General features: G+C 38.2%; 1 protein-coding gene across 1 annotated transcript in view; it reads right to left on the reverse strand.

Moving 5' to 3' along the window:
• LOC139744484 (uncharacterized) overlaps positions 1 to 17914 on the reverse strand; it is a 40249-nt gene extending 22335 nt beyond the window's left edge. Inside the window, exons 1-5 of the mRNA XM_071654917.1 lie at positions 17899 to 17914; positions 10670 to 10905; positions 2180 to 2378; positions 636 to 1070; positions 88 to 338 (exon numbers count right to left, since the gene is read on the reverse strand). Coding sequence (XP_071511018.1) covers positions 88 to 338; positions 636 to 1070; positions 2180 to 2378; positions 10670 to 10905; positions 17899 to 17914 — 1137 coding nt within the window. The remainder of the gene's footprint in view (positions 1 to 87; positions 339 to 635; positions 1071 to 2179; positions 2379 to 10669; positions 10906 to 17898) is intronic.
• Positions 17915 to 27980: the final 10066 nt, after the last annotated feature.

Here is a 27980-nt window from a genome sequence, read left to right on the forward strand (position 1 = left end):
ACACACACACACACACACACACACACACACACACACACACACATACATACACATCACATCACAAGCCATATGCAATCAAATGTTTACCTCGGGTGACACATCTTCGATGTTTGAGAGTTGATCGATCACCTGACCAGTCAAGCTAAGTTCTTCTCCGGTGACGTCATCGAGCTCATTTGTCCAATGAGCGAGCTCCGCGGAAACTTCCTCAGGTGATTGGTCTTCGTCATTTGATTGAGACCCATCCTCTTTGAGAACACGTGACAGCCATTCAACGAAAGTAGGCGTGGTCATGTCGGGAACTTCGGTCGTCGTGTAGGGTGTACTGTGCCTGTTCCCTTCAATGAAATAGTCACAAGAATTTTTGCTAAAACAGATGTTTATTCTTGCGCAAAGTAGAGTCGATGTACTGAGAGTGGGTTGCAGTTAACATGCAAAGATTGTATGGACTTTAATTAAAGCTGCTTCACTTTTTCATGTGTTTACTTCATTTCATTTCCAAACAAAGCATAATAATTTCATTTGAACTTAAGCTTAAAAGGGAAAAAAAGTATTATATTTTCACTTCTTGAAAGTTTAGCGTAAACGCGACAGGCTATAAAGTACTTGTATGAATAAATTCCTGAATGTCTTACTCATTCTTTCCGGGCATGTCTCATTTACGGGAATGCACTGCGTTCGGATCGAAGCATTAGGCTTGCTCTGAAGCTCGTACGTAGCGTGCTCCCCGCGCCGAAACCTCACGCAAATTTTAGTCGCAAGTCCACACGAGATCTCCGTAAGATTCAAGTCGTACTCCACATTCAGAAACTCGAAAGCTTCTCCAGCGATCAGTGATTGGCTGGCCTGGGCTTGCGTCAGCGCCTGATCGACCAATGAGAGCCTGCCTGAAGTATCATTGGACACCTCCCCCCAGATCTTCAAATGCCAAAGGTTATCGCCCGTGATGTTATTGGATACCGTTCGATTATACAGGATGCTCACGTTAAATCTGAGCTTGTTGACCACTCCCCATTCGACGCTGACAGGTGATTTCATCCGTATGTCGACCCCGTGAACGATGACGCCATCTATTAGAAAGAGCCGTCATCGGATAAGATATAGCAATGTCTGATAATGAGAAGGCAGGATTAAGTACCTTACAATGCTTCAAAATTCTCGCAAAGTTGTCATCTTCCGAAGATATTTACATACTGTGACAACATGTAATATGCACACACGAGCAAACCCAGTCGCATACACGCACACACACACACACACACACACACACACACACACACATACATTTGTATGCATGTACTTACGCATATCTACAGAGACGACTATGACTTCCTAAACCCAATGCCATCAAATTCAAGTCTCACAATCAAATAGACCTATCGACACGAACTTGAATCGTGTACAATGATTTACTTATATGTTGCCAATAGCAAAGTTCTTGTCGAGTCATCTGCTTTCCATTACATGTACTGATTGTCTATCTATTGGTAATCAATACATTAAAAGTGTTGTCATCGATATATTCCAACAATTTATCTGCTTGCACGTTTATATGTTCTCTATAATATGAATCTTTCTTTTTCTGTATTACACATATACTTATACATGCAACCACGGTAATTCTTCGTCGGTTCTCCCAGCACACCAGCCCCCCCCCCCCCCCCCACCCCACCCCACCCCCCAAAGAGGGAAAAAAATCAGAGAAAATTGAACAAAAAAGTCCATACTTGAGACTAAAAAAAAAATGATTAGTCTTGTAAGTGTGTTACCAATTTCACAATCAGTATTACTGTTTAGGCAGTATAATTATGAAGATTTTTGATAATTTGACAACCGGAATAGATAGTGGTATATGACCGAATGAGGAAGAAATGAAGACAGTTTTTATTCTATACCTCACAAAGCACTAAATATGTTTGGTAAAGCAAATGAAATAAAACAAGCAAAATAAATATCTATATACAATAAGGGACCTATATAGATAATCAATGGAATGATACAACACTGATTTACAGAAATGAGGATGGAGAATTCTGGGGGGGGGGGGGTGAAGAAAAATTGGAAAGTTTCCTTTTTTATCCTTCTTTGAGTAAATGATGAAATGAAGTCTTTACTTTTATATTTGATATAACGAACAATGAATGGCGGCTTTTTTTTTTCAAGAGTCTCATTTTCTCACCTCTGCATGGGAGACCAGGTATGCACGTGTGAAGGTATCCCGAGTCCGTGGTCTGCCGCGGGACGAGCCGGGCGCAGAGGAAGGCTGAACCCTGCTGACAGGTCGCTTTACTGAGGTTCAGGCGGTACTCCACGGCGGGCTGGAATGTCAACGGGCCGTGGGATGGGAGGGGCTGGTTCTTCTGACTAGTATCCAATGCCTGTATTACACATCACACACATATTATGATAGACACACCAATAGGTTGAACTCGATTATGATGAATATACAAATAGGTAAATGAATGAATGAATGAATGAATGAATGAATGAATGAATGAATGAATGAATGAGTGAATGAATAAATGAATGAATAAATAAATACACACATACATACATAAATGGATAGATGAATGAATAAGAATTATTTTGTATATATTTATCTCCCTCTCTTTCAATACAGTGTATGAAATACATTTCTATACAAAATAACTGTCTTCTATTTGTGAAAATTATTCTCTACTAATGTATAATATGACATTTCTCTGATGCGGCAGTGTAAGCCTGCAGTGGTATTTCAACTCTTACTAAAGGCAAAAAGAGGTTGAAGAGTCAATCAGACCTCATGTGGAGTTTACCCATTGAACTTTAAAAAAAATAGATATTTTTCATCTCTTGGGTTTTTGAAGATATTCCTGAAGGCACACTTCTTATGAAATATTGCTTGTTTATTATATTTATACATATTATATTCACTTACTTATCCATTGGAGTTATGAAATGAATATGTGTATGAGTAATCTTCTAAATGCGTTATACACATCCATGCTGTCACTACTTTCATCATCACGCTTGAAGTTAATGTCATGACAAAATATAATAATGAGAAGATTCTCACGGAGTTGAAGGTATCGCTTCTATTCATTTCATATATCCGTTGCGTCAGCTTAAAGAATCAAAACATAACCCTTCATATGTTAATCAGTTTTATCATTATACTTTCACTCTGATACTCATCGTTTTATCACATAATAAAACTTGATATAGCTGTGAGACAATATAGACAGAGAAAACACAACAATCAAGACATGTCCTTGCTACCATGTTGGAAAGAACACAGTGTCCCACAGTTTGTTCACAGTGTGTTCACAATGTCGGCTATGTGAAAACGCTCGAATTCATTACAGTGTGAAGATGATTTCACACTGTGGTGTGGTTTTTCACAGAGAGCTCACATAGTAATGTTCTGTTTCACACTGTAAATTGATGATTCACAATGTGTTTACTAAGTTCAGAACTCTCAATTCTTAACAGTGTGAAGGTGATTTCACACTGTGGTGTGATTTTTCAGAAAGTTCACAGTTATAGTAATGTTCTGTTTCACACTATGAATTGATGATTCACAGTGTGTTCACTATATGCTTAAGAGCGCTCAATTTTAACAGTGTGAAGAGATTTCACACTGTGTTCACAATGTGTTCACTCTGTTCGACACTGCGTTCTTTCTAGCAGGGATAGTTCTTCGAGACTTCAAAATCCCCACCCAACCATAAATGGTGCCTTTGATTTCTTCAATTACTATTCCATGATATCTAAACCCAGAAACTGTCAGATTGACTTTATTGTCATATCTCACAAGAGATGGTCATGTTCGTAATAATAATCACCCAGGGACAATCTACCAGGGCGAGACAAGCGGATGTGTGAAGCCCAAGTAAAGAAACAATAGCCAAGCTATCTCGAAAGTCACAGCTCAAGTTTCACTCTTCCTGTTTGGACAAAAATGAAGACGAGTTACCTCAAACCAGCGGGAACCCATAACATTATAAAAAAAAAAACAACTTGCGATAACACACCTAGATTATAATGAGAGCGCCAATCTGTGGAAGAAAGACTTCGTGTCATCCAATGATCAGAGATGCAAAATGCTCTTCGCAATTCTTTGCTCAGCGCGGATTCGAAATTTAGTTAAAGGACAAGTTCACCCTCATAAACATAAGGATTGAGAGAATGTAGCAATATTAGTAGAACACGTCATTGAAAGTTTGAGGAAAATCGGACAATCCGTTCAAAAGTTATGCATTTTTGAAGTTTTTGTGCAGTAACCGCTGGATGAGAAGACTACTGCAGTGTATGAATAACTTAGATGTCACATGCGTACAACAATATAAGGAAAATATAAAGAGAATTTCACAAAATTCCATCTTTTGAAAAAAGTACATATTCCCTTGACTCGTTACCGACATATGTTAGGGGTAATATTATTCCCCCTGCCTTTAGAAAGAGGCAAGTCAAGTGCTCTTTTGTTATGCGAAAAAAGTGAAAATATGTTGAATTTTCTTTACATTTTATTTATACTGTTGTACGCATATGACTCACAAGCTGTAGTAGTCTCCTCATCCAGCGGTTCCAACACAAAAATTTTAAAAATTCATAACTTTTGCATCGATTGTCCAATTTTCCTCAAACTTTCACTGATGTGTTCTACTAATATTGCTGCATTCTTTCAATCCTTATGTTTATGAAGGTGAACTTGTCCTTTAACGTACGTGATGCGCGGAACGCGTCTATACATGTAAAGTCCGAAGAGTAGAGAAAAGACTCAGGGGCCCGAATTCACGAAGGTGGTAAAAATGAAACCATGGTTTAAACCATGGACAAAAACCATGGAGCGCCAAGTGTCGCATAGAATATTTCGTTACGAAATCAGTCATTTCGTCGATGAAATGATTATTTTGTAGCAAAATGACAACATTTTGTAACTAAATGAACATTTCGTCCACGAAATGATAATTTCGTTATCGAAACGGTCATTTTGACAACGAAATGACCAATTTCATAACGAAATATTCCATGCAACACTTGGCGCTCCATGGTTTTTGTCCATGGTTCAAACCATGGTTTCATTTGTACCACCTTCGTGAATTCGGGCCATGAGTCTATACCCACGAAAGAATAAAAGAAGAAAAAGAATAGATCAGCTAGATGAAAAACGTGACGTGAACTTGAAGTTCTGACAAACTGGTCATGAATGGAGTGAGGCGTGACAAGAAAAGTGGCAATTAATCATGTCACACGCATGGCATCTTTTCATGCGAAATGCAACGGAGCCAATGCCACAACAGAACGACGACAGCGAATCTATTTACTGTCAGTGTTTTTCTTTGCGAAAAGAATGCAGGTCTCAAAAAGAATCGGGGATAAAAAAATAAGAATAAGCAAATGCACGGTTCTTTGTTGACCTCTTCCTTCTTTTAAAAACGATTTTCTGGCTGGAAGCTTGAGCATACTATCACAGATTCCCACACCGATGAAATGAATTTGAGAGAAAAGACATATCTTGCCCATGGGATAGAATAAACAACTGCAAATCCGACAGCAGTATCTTTCCCTTTCTTTTAATAATAAAGGGATGTTAAATTTTTGGTTGGGGATTATGATTCAAACTTTCTGCGAGATAATATTTAGAAACCACTAATGAAAGATTCAGATGAATTCAAAGTTTGTTTCATGAAAATCGGTTTTGAAACCGTCTGAGAAGTCCAAAAACAAAGTAAAACAACGTGATCATGATAAAAGGTGAGTCCCACCTTTTATCAGGATCTCTTTATTTTGGCATATCTCAGCCATTTCAAAACCAATTTTATCAAATAAACTTCGAATTCCTTCTTATAGAATCGTATGCTCTTTCATAAAATGTTTCTCATTATCTCACAGAAAAGTTGGAATCCTGAAGCCCCATCTGAACCAAAACTATACCATCTCTTTAAGATGCTCATTGATGTTGAGACAAAATCTCTCTCCCATATCTTCCAAAATGGCAGTACAACCAGGTTTCAATAATCAGCAGCGAACAATTACTTATATAGACAAATCTCAAACGTCAAACATCAGTCTGATTTTTCAGAAAGCTTGCATACGAATTTACAAAAATATTCCTTCAAAGAAATGAGAAGTACATGTAGTGGGAAGTTCTTCACGTTACAGGAGTTTCAAAAACTAGAATCTACACGACCTTGAATTATCTTATCGACAGACATGACAAATTTTATCAATGATAAACGAATAGTCATCTTCATCGTCGTGCCATACCAACAGCCATGGAAAAGAGAAAACATTGGAATATTTATATCAAAACATTTGTAATCACATCTTCAAAAAAAATTAATAAAAAATGAGCATACGAGATATAGCTATATATCTCGCTGAGTTCCCCCAGAAGCATTGTACCTTGTTGTAAGCAACTTTGGCTATAAATAAACCCAAACAAAGCCCCACGAGTGAGTCATGGGCGCGAAAGGTTTACCATGTCAAAATGTGCAGTTAATTACTGTGACACGAGCTACCCGTACACAAGCATGGGGGGCTGAATGTATACCAAACGACACGTGAACGAGATCAAATACTTTTGTGCGATGAAATACACAAACGTAAACACTCAAAATGTGGTCACAATAAAAGGCGATTCTTCAATCACATGTAATATATAAACAGCACATACACACACTCTCTCTTCGGACTGGATTATAATACCATGCAGATTAAAGCACCTAAATCCGATGATAAGCGATCATAAGTCTTTAATTCATCTGCAAATCATAATGCCGGCTATTGGCAAGAGCAAGAAAGGTTGATTATGTAGCATTTTCATTTCACTCAGGGTGGTAATTAACGACCAAAGGGCTGTAGACCAGCCGTCAGTATGACCTGCTGGAGCAGGCCAATTAGTGACCATCGAGGAGTAATTATCGTCATAATTGTAAATAATTATCACAATTTTATGATAATCCACAAAAACAAACAAACAAACAAACAAATACACAAATAAACAAAAATAAACACAAGTTTTATCTATCGAAATTATGTCTGTTTTCGTTAGGACTTTTTTAATCATTTACCGTGAATTGGAGACCAAAGGAACACGAACTTTTCCCTTGAGGTATCTCTTCCATCTCTCTCGTGTAATGCAATGAGTAGAGAGATTCCGAAAGATCAGAACGTCGAACAAGAGCATATTATTTCGTTAAAGTATTCGTCCCTAATTTCACACCTTACTTTTCGTCGTTTACAGTAATCAAAAGACAGAAAATTCATCTGCTTTCATTTATGTATAAGATTATGAATAACATGGCCCCTGAATATATGAAAGATATGTTTTAAGTACAAGATATCATCATACTCTTTCCGTAATCAAAATGATTTACAGCTACCACGGCCTAAAACTAATTATTGTAAGAGATCATTTTCATACAGAGCTGCAGCAGCGTTTAATAACATACCGAATGATCTACGTCAAATTTCCTCTTTACCCGTTTTTAAGTTCAATTTAGACAAAACCGAATTCCTTTCCACTTGATTTTTTTTCATGCTCCAAACTTTTGAACAATGTGTAACAATATGGTATATAATGTAGTCACAATGTAGTAATGTATGTACCGTTCCATTTGTGTTTGTGTTATATTTTATTCTATTATCAGTCCCTGATTGTGTGACATTTTTGTGAACAGGGCCCCATGGAAGGCCAGAAGTGACTGTCATTGTCACTACTGAAAATGGGCTACCCTCCGTATGTATTTCTTTTTTCGTTACTGGACCTTTATGTATGAAATATGTTGATTTTTAGTACGGAAATAAAACAAAAAAAATAAACAAACAAACTTTGGACACACTTTGTATGTTCTTCCATTGCTTTTGAATGAAGTTTCCATTTTTACGTTAGGTGACAAAGGTGGGCAAACTATATATAATAATGAATAATAATGCAGCCTTCTTTTCCCAGGGTAGTCTCTTCAGTGTTGTCACTGCTCTACCAGAGGGCCGTGTCATTATCCCACCACTAAACCGTTGCCAGGTACCATGCATACACCTGGGTCGAGAGGGATATGTTGGGTAAAAACATCTTGTTAAGCACTGGGAGGGATTCGAACTCGGGTCCTCCGATTGGGAGTTGGGAGTCTCATCCACTATGCCACCTCTGGCATTCTAATGTGGCGGATAATTTCTGAATTATTGGTTGACTGGAATAATGACTAAGATTTTGCAATAAAATCGTGTCCATCATGGTGGTGGTTCATTATGCTAGCAGTCTCGCAATCTCTTTCCCTTATCTTGCTCCTTGTGAAACTCCCGTTTGTAACGTACTGAAGTAAGCATACAAAACCTATTACCAAGTAATCGATACAAAAACAGCACAAACACATACCATATAGAAATATGCCAGCCTCGTATATGATTACCACGTAACATGTGAGCGATTATGATAAACAAGGCATCTTCAGAAAATTGCATTGAACCAAATCAGTGTGGGACACGCTGTATGCGTTGGAGAGCAGGTAGCCAAAACGTCAAATGAAACGTGTGTTAACCCATCCCCCCCCCCCACCCCTCACTTCCTGGTTATTTCAAGAGACAGAAGGGCTAATGTTTTACACTTTACGTCTATTCGGTATTTTGTCACGTTCTGATGTTACTAAGAAATATTTCATTTCAACGTGGTAACTTTATCAATTGTTTTATCATTTTTGTTACGGTTCGAGCTATATGTCATCTTTTCGATTATTATATTTGTTGTACTTTTGTGTGGAAATTAAGATAAATTGAATGAATGAATGAATGAATGAATGAATAAATAAATAAATAAATAAATGAATGGTGAATGAATAAATGAATGAATGAATGAATGAATGAATGAATGAATGAATGAATGAACGAATGAGTGATGAAAGAATGTAGCATGTGCCAAACAGGTCAAAAAATATCTTAAAGCGTCTTGATCAAGCAGCGACATAAGAACCACAGGAATCAATTGTCGATCATTGTACTTCTCTACCAGTGCTGGATTATCCACCGGGCGATTGGCGATTATACTCGCACTTCAGGAGGGAAATCGGTCATCAAAACCTATCCACCTGCCGAATTTAGTTAGCGGTTCGTCACGGACACCTAGGCCCGGCAAATTGCAAGTGAAGTATACGAATGAAATCACCCCTCTTCCTCATTTCCTGTACCACTACATGAGCATATTCCCATAATTATTGGAAATCCCCATACGGGAAGCGTCCAATCAATGCGAGCTGATTGGTGATCAAGCAGCTATTGGGGGTAAGGCGAAAAGGTGGAGAGTAATTTGGTGGTAAAAACTGGTATATATGCCAACGATGGTGATGGTGGTGGGAGGGGAATATGCGGTCGGGTGACTTCGATATTGTTCCTGCACCTGTTTTTGACTGAGAAGCAGAGATTATGTACGTCATGGAATGGAGATTGATTTCGTGAGTCAAAAAGAGAGAAGGGGGGTGGGGTGGGGTGGGAGGGATGGATACACTGTAAGACGGTGATGGACCAGTGGGTACTAAACACCGGTCCATCATCTCATTATAACGGCGTGATTAGCATCACTGCTGTCACTCACTATAATTTGGCTTCTATCTTCCATAGATTTTTTTCATATCTGATGAAACGACATTATGACGTCAAACTAACTATAAATCAATATGTGCACATGTGTATATATGATATAAACATTCATCTTCGTAAAATGAAATATATTCGGTTATGCATTTATCATTAATATAAAGAAATGATATGATTGTATAATGTATCATGGGTGTAAGGAGTTTTATCATTTGAGAGACCTTTGAAATCCAGAATCTTGGATGGAGGCAATTAAGGTAGTAAACTCTGATATTGGAAAAATATTGTGTTTCATGTTTTCCGTCCACGATACCATGCATTATTGTGATTTGTTGCTATATGTTGCTCCATATCTTTAGTGTTTAGTAATGTATTGCTCAGAGAAACAACAACAAATATTTGCTTAGAGCCTTTTGTTATTCATAAATTGTTAGGGTTGCGGAAGTCTCAAATGTTTCCTATAATCATGCTAAATTAAGTTCCGATTCTTCAATTATTTTAGAAGATTAAAGATCCTGTTTGTTCAGTTATAGGCTGCTATTTGTGCTAAATTTCTTTATGATAATTATTAAGATTTATAAGCACTTCAACCAATTTCATCAATCTTTCTTCAGCATAAAATATGTAGTGAGATCCAGTGTTGCCAATTTTACGATGACGTAAAGCCTCATAATGATCGTTTCTGCAATAAAATATTCACCGAGACTTGAGGGATTAAAGAGAGAGTGTGGCTGTGGTTGTGGTGGGGATTCAGCTTTTAACTGTTTGTGAGAGAATTAGAAATCGCTAATATGAAATATTAAAGAGCCCATGATTCTTAGAGCAAAGTCTATTTGATGAAAAACGGTTTTGGTATGGCTGAGATATCAAAAAAGCAAGAGAAAGTGGTCTTGTAATAAAAGGTGGGGTTCCATCTTTTATCAGGACCTCCTTGTGTTTGGATCTCAGCCATTTCAAACCGCTTTTCATCACATAAACTCTGAATTCCTCATAGAATTGTATACAAGTTGTTTCTAATTATCTCACAATAGTTAAAACCTGAATCCCCACCTCAACCAAAACTATACTATTCCTTTGACTTCAATCATTTTAGGCCAACCTGTCTTTCAAGAGACACCTGATGGGTTCCATTTGTCTCGTTGATACTGCTGCCCCACACGCTCAGCCGCCAGATGGACGCAGTCTGGTTGCCAGGCGAACCGGTGTCATTCGCCGTTACTCCAGTATCTGTGAAGTTGTGGTGGACGGTGACGTTGAGTTTTATGACGTTGATGACACCGCGGATGACCACGGACGGCTCGAGGAAGGCCATGTCCAGCCTGTACAAGCTCGCTCCTGACCAGTGACAACAGAGAGAATCGGAAAAACAGCATTACACAAACAGTTCTATCAGAACACAACTGGTTAAAACAGATATTGTAATGTACGATGATGATGATGATGATGATGATGATGATGATGACGATGATATGATGATGATGATGATTATGATGATGATGATGATATGATGATGATGATGATGATGACGATATGGCCAGAAATATGAATGATGATAATGATGACGACTATGACGATTACGATGATTACAAGAATGACTTTTAAGTTGACGATGGATAGGATATGTGAATATGATAACACTGATGATTATCAAACTAATCGTGGCTATTAGAGGTGCAGGAGGGAGAAGAGCATTTTATAACCATCAGAGCTTAATCGTTGTCGCGGTAGATATATCGAAAGCTATTCAGTTATTTGGGCTGCTGTACATCAAACGTATAAGAACCACTGCACGAAACTTTCGACCAATCAGAAACAGGCATGCACTACCTATGTTTTAGCATTCATTATTCTAATGTGAAGCAGTTTTTTATTTCTTTTTGCCACCAGCAAAATCTATCTACAAAAAGAATTTAAAGATATATGTATATGTATATGTATATATATATATATATATATATATATATATATACGTATCCATCTTTATATATATATATATATATATATATATATATATATATATATAAGACAAGATGAGGTGGGTCTCTGAACCGTTTATCTTCGTGATAGTAAATCGGAGCATGACGTTGGCAATGTAAGTCCATTGAAAAGCTATCAGGGATTCATGTTTGTCATGTTTTTTTTAACACTGATTTCATCCTTTCATCTTTGGCTCTTCGTGGAGGGAACCAGTCCATGGATGCGTCGTTGCTACGCCAAACGCGCACAGACACACTGCGCGGTTACCATGCACTGTGGCCGCAACTATCAGTCTAGACGCATTCAATCACAAGCAGGTTAGTTTTGAAATCCGTCCGACCAGGAGCAGACGTATACCCTTGTGTGTATGTTCTGCTTCAGAAACGGATTTTTAATCTAACATCACATCGCATCCTGGTCGCTGATGAAGAATGCGATGACTAACCTGTTTGGTGTCTTGTTTCTAAATCATGCGCTTTCCTCGCCAGGATAAAGCGTTTTAATGCCATTTTAGGTTTTAATCTCATTCACTTCTGTTCGTTATTGATCAGTGACTACCAGGAAAGGCTGGTTGACTATCAGGTAAAGTCTGATTGACTATCAGGAAAAGTCTGATTGACTACGGGAAAGACCGTTGACTATCAGGAAAGTCTGATACAGTATTCCACCACGGACAAGGCACAACTACTGGCTGGGATGTCTCTATGGGGGCCGGAGGTGTGAGTTTGCGTCAGTGAAAGACAAGATGAGGTGGGTCTCTGAACCGTTTATCTTCGTGATAGTAAATCGGAGCATGACGTTGGCAATGTAAGTCCATTGAAAAGCTATCAGGGATTCATGTTTGTCATGTTTTTTTTAACACTGATTACCAGGAAAGGCTGGTTGACTATCAGGTAAAGTCTGATTGACTATCAGGAAAAGTCTGATTGACTACGGGAAAGACCGTTGACTATCAGGAAAGTCTGATACAGTATTCCACCACGGACAAGGCACAACTACTGGCTGGGATGTCTCTATGGGGGCCGGAGGTGTGAGTTTGCGTCAGTGAAAGACAAGATGAGGTGGGTCTCTGAACCGTTTATCTTCGTGATAGTAAATCGGAGCATGACGTTGGCAATGTAAGTCCATTGAAAAGCTATCAGGGATTCATGTTTGTCATGTTTTTTTTTAACACTGATTTCATCCTTTCATCTTTGGCTCTTCGTGGAGGGAACCAGTCCATGGATGCGTCGTTGCTACGCCAAACGCGCACAGACACACTGCGCGGTTACCATGCACTGTGGCCGCAACTATCAGTCTAGACGCATTCAATCACAAGCAGGTTAGTTTTGAAATCCGTCCGACCAGGAGCAGACGTATACCCTTGTGTGTATGTTCTGCTTCAGAAACGGATTTTTAATCTAACATCACATCGCATCCTGGTCGCTGATGAAGAATGCGATGACTAACCTGTTTGGTGTCTTGTTTCTAAATCATGCGCTTTCCTCGCCAGGATAAAGCGTTTTAATGCCATTTTAGGTTTTAATCTCATTCACTTCTGTTCGTTATTGATCAGTGACTACCAGGAAAGGCTGGTTGACTATCAGGTAAAGTCTGATTGACTATCAGGAAAAGTCTGATTGACTACGGGAAAGACCGTTGACTATCAGGAAAGTCTGATACAGTATTCCACCACGGACAAGGCACAACTACTGGCTGGGATGTCTCTATGGGGGCCGGAGGTGTGAGTTTGCGTCAGTGAAAGACAAGATGAGGTGGGTCTCTGAACCGTTTATCTTCGTGATAGTAAATCGGAGCATGACGTTGGCAATGTAAGTCCATTGAAAAGCTATCAGGGATTCATGTTTGTCATGTTTTTTTTAACACTGATTTCATCCTTTCATCTTTGGCTCTTCGTGGAGGGAACCAGTCCATGGATGCGTCGTTGCTACGCCAAACGCGCACAGACACACTGCGCGGTTACCATGCACTGTGGCCGCAACTATCAGTCTAGACGCATTCAATCACAAGCAGGTTAGTTTTGAAATCCGTCCGACCAGGAGCAGACGTATACCCTTGTGTGTATGTTCTGCTTCAGAAACGGATTTTTAATCTAACATCACATCGCATCCTGGTCGCTGATGAAGAATGCGATGACTAACCTGTTTGGTGTCTTGTTTCTAAATCATGCGCTTTCCTCGCCAGGATAAAGCGTTTTAATGCCATTTTAGGTTTTAATCTCATTCACTTCTGTTCGTTATTGATCAGTGACTACCAGGAAAGGCTGGTTGACTATCAGGTAAAGTCTGATTGACTATCAGGAAAAGTCTGATTGACTACGGGAAAGACCGTTGACTATCAGGAAAGTCTGATACAGTATTCCACCACGGACAAGGCACAACTACTGGCTGGGATGTCTCTATGGGGGCCGGAGGTGTGAGTTTGCGTCAGTGAAAGACAAGATGAGGTGGGTCTCTGAACCGTTTATCTTCGTGATAGTAAATCGGAGCATGACGTTGGCAATGTAAGTCCATTGAAAAGCTATCAGGGATTCATGTTTGTCATGTTTTTTTTAACACTGATTTCATCCTTTCATCTTTGGCTCTTCGTGGAGGGAACCAGTCCATGGATGCGTCGTTGCTACGCCAAACGCGCACAGACACACTGCGCGGTTACCATGCACTGTGGCCGCAACTATCAGTCTAGACGCATTCAATCACAAGCAGGTTAGTTTTGAAATCCGTCCGACCAGGAGCAGACGTATACCCTTGTGTGTATGTTCTGCTTCAGAAACGGATTTTTAATCTAACATCACATCGCATCCTGGTCGCTGATGAAGAATGCGATGACTAACCTGTTTGGTGTCTTGTTTCTAAATCATGCGCTTTCCTCGCCAGGATAAAGCGTTTTAATGCCATTTTAGGTTTTAATCTCATAAAGATGGATCACAATATCAATACGGGGGACCCTGTTAATCTAAAAGCATTTAATTGACGTAATCAACATGGCATTATTAAAGCAAATCTATCATGAATTCTGCGTCCTCTCAAGTTTCATTGAAAAACAAAAGAAAAATGTAAAAATGTGTCTGTTTGTTTGTTTGTTTTATTTCCGTACTGAAAATCAACATATTTCATACATAAAGGTCCGGAAAAGAAAAGAAAAAACAGAGTAAGCATATCATCACCTCATTTCATTTTGTATGTCGTTGTGACCATTCACACTGTTTCGTGAAAACGTGGGAAAATAAGAAATTCTTCAACACTTTAATCTTTTCTCGTTCGACTGCAATAACATCTTTGCTATTTTATTTGTTTGATTCTACTCCTGGTAAATCAGCCTATATACAACCATACGATCAATGAGTGGTCTTTACCGTCTCAAAACGCAAGAAGTTCTAACTTATATACTGTGACCCATGGAGTGAAAAAAAAAAATCACACAAAGGAAACTAAACCAGATTTGCATGGGTCTTGTGTTATCAATCTCACGGTTTTCCAGCACAGAGAATTCTCGAAGATCAAGCCTTGATTTTGGATGTGATGTATTGTCCATGGATATATCAGATTCACCAACAGCTCAAAAGACGGAATCCTCTTCGTTCGCTCTTATTTTCAGTTTCTTAATCTATTCATAACTCCAAGATCAGGATTGGACTAGCACGCAATGTATTAATGTCCGTGAGAATCGAAACATATCAGAAATTCTCAACTGATTGATATCATCAAAAAACAAACCATAAAAACACACAAAACTGAGATCTTACTACCAATCATCATCACCACCACCACCACCATCATCATCATCACCACCACGGTGATAGTGTAATGGTTATAACGTTCCAATACTATACATCCAACTCGATGATTTCAAATGTGTTGCCATAAATAGAGTGCTAGCGTTGGTCTTATATCCCGAACAACTGCGTCTTTCTTTTTGCTTTGTCTTTATTAAAGATCCAACTCGGACGGTCAGAATAAAGATTTCGGTCACTGTACCAATCGATTCCCAATACCTAATGTTATCTTCACACCACTATGAGGTCGAGGAGGGGGGGGGGGGGGGGGGGGTCACACTGGGGAAATCCCCGACCAAAATGTGATCGCGGCGAGCAAAGATGTTAGATAATAACATGCAACCATCATGACCATAGTTTGTTTTTTGTTTGTTTTTCTTTGGCATACGATGAGTAAGAATTATTAATTAAAATATTACAAAGTCCTGAACCTCGGATCTCCAAACTACAATGATTCTTATTTTGCTCCAGAGCGTTCGAGCAAGTTCTACGACCGAGGTATGCACGTTTATTATATGTTCTATAAATTGGATCTCATACTACAGCAATGAAGAAACCAACCCAAACCTTAAAATGACATTTTCGATCATTTCTATGTTAGCCAATGATGGGAAAGGGGAGCATTCAAATCGCAAGCTCAAAGAGTGGCGCTAGATATGATTGACAATTTTCAACGCCAGGTCTAATTCTCACGGATACTTACAGCTACCGCAACTTATGTAAGTGTTAACCTGATAATACAGAGTGATTTCAGTTTCAGGATTAGGCCTATCGCTGGTGCTGGTGGATACTAGGATAGGACGAACACCAGCATCATATTACAGAAACAGCATATAGCTATCTATTTTGATGATATTTTTGCCGAAAAAATAAAACTACTGGAAAACGTTCGTCATGAATTTTAAACCTCTAATAGAGAATCTAGAGATACAAACGTCTGAAATGAGAAAGAAGAATAACTTAAAACAGCTAAAATGTCATTAGTGATAAGGATCGCCATCCTTATCATCAGAGTGCACAAATATAAAAGGTGAAATGTTGAATAGCGCAACTCAATCATCATTCTTTATTTCTCCCGTGCAATGTATGTTAGACTTATAACGCAACATCACAACCAACAACATTTCTCATGCATTGCCTCGAACACGAAGGATCACTTTCAAAACAACGGTTTGCTAACTAAATCAACTTAACTCAACGCAACTCATCGACACATCATCCAATTTGCATAGGTAGGTGCCTATAATTGTTTGAATTTACTGTCCAAAGTGGTTTTGGACGAAAACCATAACCGAAAGCAGGAACTAAACTTGTGTAATTGTACTCTTTAACCGTATCGTCATTTCGAGTAGCACTGATTCTCTCAACCAGGCATGTAGATAATCCAGTTTTTGAAGGAGCTCGTCTCAACGTAGACGCAACATCCGGGTTGTATAGAGATTATTATAACACCTTCAGGGGTCTGTTGCACAACTTTGCATAAAACGTTAGAGGAAAACTCTTACAAAAAGTGAAAACTCAGGTTAGTATAATGTTGCTATTAATTTAAAACAGGAAGAAGGTGTAAGTGTCTTACATCATTGCTAAAAATCAACCTAGGTTTTCTCAGATAAAAAGTTTTATGCGACAGGCGATCCCTGGTTTGATTAACCCCCTGCGCGCCACATTGATTACTAGTCCAGGTATTCGTATGAAACTTTGTGAACATTATTGACTCATTGGCACACAAAGACTTAAGTATAAATCGCATGTGGTCTCATACAGTAACCCCCTCCCCTTCTCTCTCTCTTTCTATCTCTTAGCGTTGGCCTTGCGATAGCCTTCGAGTAGATCATTTTTCACTCACTTTCTACTACAGGTTTCCTTCGTGGAAGCAGTGGTGTAGAAAATGATACATTCAAAACCAACTCAGTATTGCAGCGTAGAGTTCTCCCTCCCTCCTTACCTGTAATATTTGATTTATGGATGGATCGATGTGCATGTGTCTACAGATAGTGTGTATGTTTCAACATAATCATATACAAATATAGGAATATATAATACGCACTATATAATACATCCTTGATAGAGAGTATGTATACTGTTTGACATGTTTCATCAATTATAACGAATTTTAAATAATAATTAAAGCTGAAGCTGAAGAACACCACCGTTGATTGAACACGAAGTGTGATAAAGCCCTGTCATAAGAAAAAAAATGCATATATATATATATATATATATATATATATATATATATATATATTTGTATCGTATATGGGAAGGCTGTGGTACATTAAATTGGGCCTTTGAATTGTGAGCAGCAAATCATGGGTTCGAATCTTTCCTGCCACGCGTGCATCGCTGGAGGAGATTGTTTCATCCACTTTATCCCTAGTTTGATCCTGGTCCTCAAATGGTTACCTGGCAACAGGAGTGCCTCTTAACTCGAAAACGGTGTCATTTTACTGGAGAGGTTACCCTGACTTTGAATACAGTTCTAGATTCACATTAGTCGATCATAATATGAAGGAAAATGAAATTTTATATAGCCTGTTCATGTAACATCGTGTACACACGAGACACGGAATTCTTACTCGACAGCGCCGCCATGATCGCGTGACCAAGATAGTTCGAGGTCGCTATCATGCATCATGGGACGACTTCTCACAATGATTTTTGACATTTGACTGGGTCGACGTCGCTGAATTCGTGCCCTTGGACTCTCTAAATTTCATTGTTCTTTCTCCTCGTCTGAGTAAAAAGATCCACTCAAAAGTGGAGTGGAATTTCCTCTTGACGCCCAATCTTGTCATCACAACCGGGAAATACTCGGGGAAAAAAAGAATGGTCTGGAACATCAGCCAGCTTAATTTGGGAATAGACCATCGAATTTCCAAACTATTCTTACAATGACGCTCTAAAACACACACAAAATTGTTACTATACGCATTGAGTGTTGTCTTAAACAGACATCAATATATCTCCCGAGCACTGCCAAGAGCACTGTATTACCCACCCAAAAGTGCATCAGTGCCATAGAAGTTGGGTTTGATAATTTGAGTAAAACTACAGTAGCAGAAGTTTCATTAGGATTGACTCTGAAATTGGAAAGCTATGGAAATTCAAAGTTTCTCATGGTTTTATACAAAAAAATAGTTATGCTTTCCGCAATTGCATACGCAAATCAGAAGAGATAGCAACGGCATCATAACAGTTCATGATCCTTCCATCATAACTTTGGAAAAAATAACTTTCGAAAAATCTTTTCACCTTTCAAATTTAGAATCAACAGCCCATTTCACCCTTAAAGGGACTATGCAATGCAAATACATGTTGACTTGTAGTGCTCGGTAATGTCATAATTATCACTTATTTGGCCAAAAAAAATATTTAGATAAATATTCTTCTGTCTTTCTTAAGGTTAGTACTTGGATACGCCCATCCAAAAAAAAAAAACAACAACTTTCAACTAAGATCTTTTTCAAGGACATCGTCTGTCAATTGGATATGTGGCCACATATCAAAATTTTCATACAAGGAGTCCTTGACGGATCTTGAAGTGCCCTCATCTCCAAGAGTAATTCACAAATTTTACAAGCTATGCTTTTCTTGTAAATTCCTCTTTTCCATATAGAGTTACAAAATAAGATTGTATTGCTTACTTATTTATCTATCTAAAAACCAAAATTGATATTACAAATGATATTGTAGGCCCTATCTAGGTACTGATGTATGTTGAAACTTTTGTGATTCAAGGTTCCTTGAAATATGTGCTCATATACGCGTTATGTATTTTGCTTTGTATTACTTTACATGGAAATGAAATCATTTGAAATCGAAAATTGAAATTGATGTTGGAATGCACCTTCACCTTGTAATGTCTTTGTTGAACTCAGTTTATAGGGTAAGGTGCATTCCAATGTATTGTGTCAGTCATATCCTACAAAACTTAATTAAGCAATGCTTGACAAGTGATGTCATTGACAAAATCTTGATTGGGGAGTTTGTCTTTCTTAATTTTTGTTTGTTTGTTTGTGGGCGTATCCAAGCAATCTGAAAGAAACTTTTGGCAAAATGTTATGAGATATATAGCATGCATTTAGATGCTCATTCGGCCACATAAGTGATGTTGAGGTTATCATGAATGAACCAACACAAGTCAACATGCTATTTCATTGCATGTAAATGTAGTCCCTTTAATGTCATGATTACAGTAATGGTGTTAAAGATGTATTTATGTTGTCTTTGAAACTCAGGAAAAGTCTATGTACAGATTAATAGAGATTTAGTGTTCATGACGTCATCACACCTAATTTGTATTAAGTTATTACCAGTATCACTGTTTCACGAAAACAAGAGAAACTTTTACATTCTCGCAGCTTTCTTCATTCAATGGCCGACTTTGATACGACTATATTGTCCTTGTTTCTCCTATCACGTATTACTTTACTTTATCGTTAACTTAAATCTAGAGTAAAAATCAACTCTTTTTTTAAATCGAGGGTGGAATCGCACTTAAACTATCACCCTCTCACATGACTATCACCCTCTCACACGACTATAGCTTGTGTACAGCTCATGTGATACCACGCACAGTTACTCTGTATCGTTAAACAGTTGCAAGGTTGAATGACCGCAACATTCGAACCAAAGTCGCGTTGGCAAAGTTACTTTCAACAGAAACCAGAATTTGGAAACGAATGCAACGGTAACGAGGCAATTACAGTGTCTACTCGTACATTCCGTATCCTTCCTGCGAGATACGTTGATATCCGATATGAGAAATGTGGGACCCACAGACAAAATAAACATCCATTCCTCTGCCGTAATTGTACACCTTCCTCCTATTTTTCTATTTCTTTGAGCTATCAAAAAAAAAAAAAAAAATCGGATTCTATATCATCTTGTTTCATTGCATATATCGCGTCGAATTTCTAGCGTGGGAAAGTTCATCGAACACTTGTGTCGAACACTTGTGTTAATGTCCGATACCAATGATCATGTATATTTTTACACACAAAAAGGAAAAACTTTGATCCAGCGAAACGAACATACTGATATTTCTTGTCACACTGATGAATGATGAATGCGGAGATTTTTCGTTCTCTGTAGCATACTTTACACAACTGTAGCAAAACTCAACTGGGAGAGAGAGGGGAGAGAAAGAAATGGATTTTATTAATTGTTTCTCTTCAAAGTAATGGCCTTTTCCATTTTCCTTTGGTGATTTCAAAAATTGCTGCTTTCCACAAGAAGACACTACACTACAATACCTTCATGCGGGATCAATATGATCCATCGACATCTTGCGCTCTATACTTTTCAACAGGCACGTATGACATAAGCCATAATTTTTTTTTCCACCCTGTGAAATTTACTGCTGTGTGCTCATGTGTAATATGGTATTGTGTATGCACTTATAAAATAGAGCTGCTTAATTCACCTCATGAATTACTTGTACAAAATTATTTCGCTTAATGGGTGAATTAAATCATTTTGAATTGTAACACGTTTTTCTTGATGTGTTCGACACTACATCGCGAATGGTATTATAGTCATGAGGCTGAGCTTAGTTTTATCAACATGGATAGAAACGTTTGAACCAAAGATTAAAAGAAATTGTTTCGTTTTGATTGTATTTCACATAATTCTCTTCACCATAACTGAAAACTGCTATGATAACCTTACGTTATCATGGTTATTGTTATGGTTACCATGGTTACAGGTATATGTCCAAATTGTATGTTTATATGCGTTTGACTATTTGGTGCATGCTTCAAGCCTTAATTCGTAGATATAACACGCTTCACCCCTATTCCCCTCAGAGAAATCTGCTATTTTAAGTAGGGCTTGCAATAGATAAGTTTGCCTACATAAAGTGAATTCACTTCTGCAATGTTTTGTTTTTAAAATAACGAATGCTAAATATTCACCTTGAGCGAAAGAGCTATAATAAACATGTACATGCATGGCACGATGACAAAGTGTCCTCGCAGTATAGTTCACGCTACTTTTGTTCCTTATTTAGATACTCTGCACATTGTAGTCCATTGTGCCTGCACTTTTTTTTTTTCATGTTGTCGCATGTGGTTATGTCCACATACCTATTTCTTTTCATCGCTTTGGTTACTGGTACATCGATAAAGAAACGATGTTAACGAAACTGAAAAAAGAGCAAGATTTGAAAATCATAAGCTGGGGTTCTACACCATTGATCTCCGCATAGTCGACCGAGCACCATTTAATAACGCTCAGTCGACTAACAAAGCGAAAAATGAAATAAAGCTCCTGTCGCAAAAAGAAAAAAAAGAAGAGGAGTCGTTGTACGTGAGCCTCTATGATTGAAAATGCACATTCGTGTGTGTTGTGAAGAAAGAATATAATGGTGTTTATTGTAACCCTACGGGTATGCCGCCAGACATTACTGTACAGAGACACGAGAGAAAAGGCTCGGCAAATAGATGATCATAATAGCTTGTACTACAACAGCGGCTCTAGACTGAAAACAAAAATTCAACATCCAAAATTGACACATGTATAACTTCTGGACCACTGTACCGGCAGGTCTGGAGGACGTTGTTGGAGAGCGCTATCAATTGAGCGTTGTTTAACCTCCGACAAGTAACTGTTTTGATATCAAAGATAGAGTTTTAACCATATTTATGATATAATTCTCACCAATTATGGAAAAAGACCAGATCAAGATCAACTCACCATTGCCCATTGTGATATCCGCCCATGCTGGTTTCATAATCAGTAGAGATAAGATCAGGGCTAGTGATAACATCTTCGCTGTCCTTGCCATTTTGGTTTTGTTTTTAGGATGACGTTCGCGTAGAGCAAAAGATCAAAAGAAACACGAAGAAATGAATCCTGAAAATGGAGAGCAATTTTCCAGCTTCTGTTTCTACTTAGATGTTGCGTTGCAATCCGATAGGCAGCGGTAATTCAGTCAACATCACGCCTACCTGCATGTTATTCCAAAAAGTTGGTGAATAGAAATAAAAACTTTGCCGCGGGCTACTTCATGAAACTCGGGTGCTTTTGTATGAGCGCCGTGTATTCTGCATGTCCTGTCAATAGCGGTTAATCGCTAAAAGTTCAATCGGTGACGGTGGTTTCATGGTACGACCAATCCAAGGAGCTCGTTCAAAGCCGCTGCCAGTCAACATCACGATCACCCAGCCATGCCAACGAGTGTCTGGCGGTCCGATGAAAGCTGCAATTTGTCAGCCCCGAAGAGATTTGTATACAGTAACCTCGCATCGTGCGCGCGTATATCCGCGAGCGCGCGTTCAGTCATCCATAACTCATCTCCCTACACTACCACAGGGCGTAGACGTATTCCTAATTCATATATTCGTAATTTTTTGAATTTACCTCAAAAACACACTTTTCATCCAGATAGATCGGCGGAAATGACGCTCGTTCACTCATATTGAATGAAATGCACCCACTTTCATCCAAGACAAGTCCGAAAACCGCACTTTCTTTCCGGCGGACACGACAATCCGGCCCAGAGCTCGTATTTCCACGTCCATGTTTTTGTAAAGGTATTTTTCTGTCTTCATCGATGGTTCTCAAGGAAGGAAGTTGTCCTCATATTTCTATTGCGAATATGATTTAGGTAAGGCCATTGTTGAAACAAGATTCCTCCGCGATCAAACAGTGACGATTAAGTGGTCTGCAATGGATTGCTTTATCAACACCATTATTATTCCTTGGATGAATCATGGTCATGGATACGAAATCCTCTCTAGAATAGATGACCATTCAATCTGCATTTGTGTGTGATAAAAAGTTAACGGGAACAGAAGGTGGAGGCAAAAACAATTATTGTCTTACAGAGATCGTAAACAGGGCGTAAAATAACATGCCCTCCGGTGAAATTATCTCGAACTTTATCATACGTCCATTCGCCAATTATTACGTCACTTCATGCGCGCAACGTCACATTGTTCCTCAGGACAAAACAGTGACGAAACAGCCACACGGATTCAGAGAGAGAGAGAGAGAGAGAGAGAGATCGTCTCATCTCCTTTAAAGGGGCATTCCAGACGATTTTCATAATTTCACATCACGTAGTACATAAATCGACAGCTCGACATCGACAATTTATCGATAATTTATTGTGGTCCTTGAGCAGAGAAACCAATACTCTTAAAATCTTAAACAAATTACACTGAACAGTATTGATAACATAGGAGCCTCACATCCTTCAGAAATGTAGCAGTGTAATTCAATTACAAAGAAGTTTACCTGTGTTTAGAATCTATGCGTGCCTTCTTCTTTTGTTCTGCTTCCTTGAGCCCCAGCTCATGCATACCTATGGTGAGGCTTCCATGTCATCATCCTTGTTCACTGCAATTTGATATAAATTTTGAAAACACTCTTATTCCTCATCCAAATCACTATTAATTCTGAAACTTTGTACTCAATACAACTAATTTATAGTTGTTTAAATGTAAAAGTCTGAAAATCATCCACTTCTTTAATGTACCTTTTATTTTACCAACGTAAGGCCTTCTCCAAGTTCATGCATCACTACGACAAAATGTTGTTCCCGACATCTATGAGCGCTTGCCTGAGATTTGCCAGACATAATGATTTTCAACAATCAAGAGTATTGGAATGTATCCAGTATAAACAGACTCATTCTATAGTGGTCTCACAGTTCACTGTCACAAAAGTGGGTGGGGGCACCTATTTCCCACAAGCGTGTTGTTCCTCGGATCCGCTGATTGTTTTACTGTCTAGCTGCCGGTGAAAAAAGACACAAGTTCACCTGAGCACTTCTGGAGGTGCGCATTAAATATCTACCTCAAATTAATGCTGCTGACACTGTGTGCAAGCAGCGGTGCCTTGTAGTAGCGACAGATTTCAGTAGAGGAGTCCACCACTAACCGCAAGATTTTCATAATTCACATGAGAGGTGCTCAGCCAAACTGCCGTGATGCCTAATTACCTTTGAGCAGTGGGGCAGTGACGATGACCTACCGTGCCTAAATTGCAAGCTGACAAACTGGTGACAAAATTAGTGCTAAGTGGAGATATGTAGTTAAAGCAACTGCAAGGATCCTTCTCCGATACCTCAAAGTTTGTTTTCTTCTTTTTCTTCATTTTCCTCTTCTTCTTCTTCTTCTTCTTCCTTTTCTTCCAAACACAACACAAAAAATAAGTTCTCCACAACAACAACAACAAAAAACCTCTGTAAGTTTTGAATCAGAAACCTTTTGAGGAAATCTGAATACAGGGAAAAGTGAGCATGCCCTAAAGTGAGCATGCCCTAAAGTTAAAATTGCTACTTTTTTAAGTCAACAAGCCCAGTTTTGTCACTGAATTTGATTCAATAATATATCGGAACGAATTTCAAATTTCTAGCATATGAAAGTACGCAACGTATAAGTATGTGCTTCCTGTCGTACCATATTGCTAGGGTGCAAACTTTCACGGTTGAATGACCATACAGGGTGAAAAATGGTCAAAATAGCAGTTTGACATTTTTCCCGTGGCAAAATTGCCACTTTTTGAAGTCAACAAGCCCAGTTTCGTAACTATGATTCAATGATATTTCGGAACGAATTTCAAATTTCCAGCATATGAACGTACGCAACATTAATTATGTGCTCCCTGTCATACCATATGGCTAGGGTGCAAAATTTCACTGTTGAGTGACCATGCATGGTGAAAAAAAAAATTAATGGTCAAAATAGCAGTTTTGACATTTTTTCCCGTGGAAATTTTTATTGAAGAGAATTGAATTAATGTTTTAAAAAGCTAGTTACGACTTTTGCACGCAATATATGCGTTAATTCAATAATGAATGAGCACATTATAAAGCAAATAATCATAATTTTGAATTTATGTAATATTATGCCTTGATTCTGTTCACTATTAATCATCTGAATCGATGATAACATTATATCATTGTGTTTCTGGTCGATGTAAATCTATCAGTGAAATTTTCCTATGAAATTTCATTCAAAATCTTACGTCTGCAATGAGCACGAGGTGGTGTAAACACCCCTTTTACGCTAGCAGACTAGAATTCAATGGCTACTCTTAATTGGTTAAAGGGATCGTATAGTTTTGGTTGAGACCTAATTTCAGGTTTCTAACATTTTTTGGTGAGATAATGAGAATCTCTTATGAAATATGAAAGAACATGTAATTCCATGAGGAATTCAACGTTTATTTGATGAAAATTGGTTTTGAAATGGCTGAGATATCCAAAACAGAGCGATTCTAATAAGTGTGGGACCCACACTCTTTACGATCGCTTTGTTTTACTTTGTTTTTGGATGTTTCAGTCATGCCAAACCCGATTTTTATCAGATAAACTTGGAATTACTCTTAAAATGGTATGCTCTGTACTATTTCATAAGTGTTTATTGGTATTTCGCAAAAAGTTAAAAGCCCAATCCTCATCTCCACCAACACTGTACTATCCCTTTACTTATTGAAATGTTCTTGGGATATTAGTCCGCTTTCATTTTGATTAAAATCCCGATGTGTTACGCTTCAGTGAACACACAGATGAGCAACTATGCAAATTTATTTATTTTTATTTTTTTTTTTTTGAGGGGGGGGGGGCTTTGATCTTGCTACTGGATATCAATTTGGCTTTAAGTTCTTGACTCTTGGTGACGTCCTGAAGTCAGCGCATGCATTAACTTTCAGTAAAATGAACACAATCAATGAATTGGCGCCAAATTTCACTTCTGTTAAACATCAACACTCTCCGTTGTTGAAAATATATTCTGACACTCGGAGGAGGCAAATGTTTGAAATAATTTCCGCCCTTTTTAGGAATGAGTGATCAAAGAATGCATGCTCGGATCTAGGACAATAGGATTACATGACACATTCAACACACATGACATGAACATGGCTTTTTCTGTAATAATTAAGCAAATGTCTGATCTTTTGCGCACATTAAGTGAAATTCAAGAGCATGGAGATTCGTGCGCCATCATGTCTAGGCTGTCGCTACAGGATTGGGGAATCGCCATCATGGGGCCCGCTACTCCAAGCAGGTACTAATGTGAAAGCGGTTGCTCGGAAGGTAGGGGTTTTACCCGATGCTTTTAGGAACAAAATATGGTCAAACATTATCACTATTCATATTACATTAACACTTCTTCATAAACATAACCACTGCCATAAACCTTACGGCTTTAATTCAAAATTTCATCAAGGATAATCTCTCTCCCACGAATCTACACTGCTTGCAATAATGCTTCCTCGCTGTAAGAACATATTCCCGATAATGGAGGAAATTGATGTTTAACTATTGGAATTTAGCACTTCTTGCATTGATGATTTGTGTTCATGCTATGACCGTGAGTTACTGAATGAATTCACCGTCATGTCACCAAGAAGCCGAAATTTAACACCATAATGTTCTCTGAGGGCAATTTAAAACCCTTAAAATTACTTTAATTTGTGAAATTTGCTCATCTCGTTTGCTCGATGAAGAAAAAGACAATGGATTTTTATAGAATTAAATCAGACTAATTCCCCAGGAATAATTTTGAAACTAAAAAAAAAGCAATTGAATTTTACCCCATCACGGTAAAGAAGGGTTTTCTAGCGTGACACTGTTGATTGAAAATTAATGACAGATGGTTGGTGTAAGTGTACATTGGTTTTAATGGACAAGTCCACCTTCATATACATGTGAATTGAGTGAATGCAACAAAATTAGTGGAACACATCAGTGAAAGTTTGGGAAAAATCCGACAATCCGTTCCAAAGTTATGAATTTTTAAAGTGTCTGCGCAGTCGCTGCTGGATGAACTGCTGGACTATACGGTTGTTACATGCGTACAACGATGTAAGGGAAATAAAAAGATAATTTCAAAAAACTTTACTTTTTGAATAAAGTGCAAAATATCTGCGACTTGTTACTGACGCATGTTAAGGGTAACATTATTCCCCCTGCCTTCTGTAAGAGAGAAGTGGAGTGTTCTTTTGTTATGCGAGAAAAGTGAAAATATGTTAGATTTTCTTTATTCTTTCTTTATATCGTTATACACATGTGACATCACAAGCTAGTAGTCTTCTCGTCCAACCGAGACTGAGCAGAAACTTCAAAAATTCATAACTTTTGAACGGATTGTCCGATTTTCCTCAAACTCTCACTGATGTGCTTTACTAATATTGCTGCATTCACTCAACCTATATGTCTATGAAGGCGAACTTGATGTCCTTTAGACACAATAAAAATTATAATTCAGTTGAACTTAGTGCACAAAATGAAAACAATACTTACTTCACAGTCCTATTATGTCGACCTTGAATTAATGCAAATTGTGTGCAAAAGTCGAAAAAAAAAACACCTTTCCATCAAAACATGAATTCAATCTCAATATAGAAAAAATCCAACAAGGAGAATATGTTGAAACTGCAATTTTGGCAATTTTCAGAACATAATATAGGTTTTCCCGGTCAATTTCATACTTTTGTCACTCAAGTTAATTAATGTGCATTCAAATTCACGCAGCGCACGCACGCGAAAATATTGGGGCATTCAAATTCAGAATCCGAGCGATCAGTTTCATTTATGAGCGTTCTATTTCGTTTTCGTGAAATCAAATTCACGATTGGGCATTCAATTTCAAAATGCGAGCACCGACTTTCCTACTCGTGCATTCAAATTCATGCGATAGTCACG

Source organism: Diadema antillarum, unplaced genomic scaffold (assembly GCF_040938485.1).
Source record: "Diadema antillarum isolate AM-2024a unplaced genomic scaffold, OU_Dant_1.0 seq00001184_RagTag, whole genome shotgun sequence".
Taxonomy (NCBI): Eukaryota; Metazoa; Echinodermata; class Echinoidea; order Diadematoida; family Diadematidae; genus Diadema; species Diadema antillarum.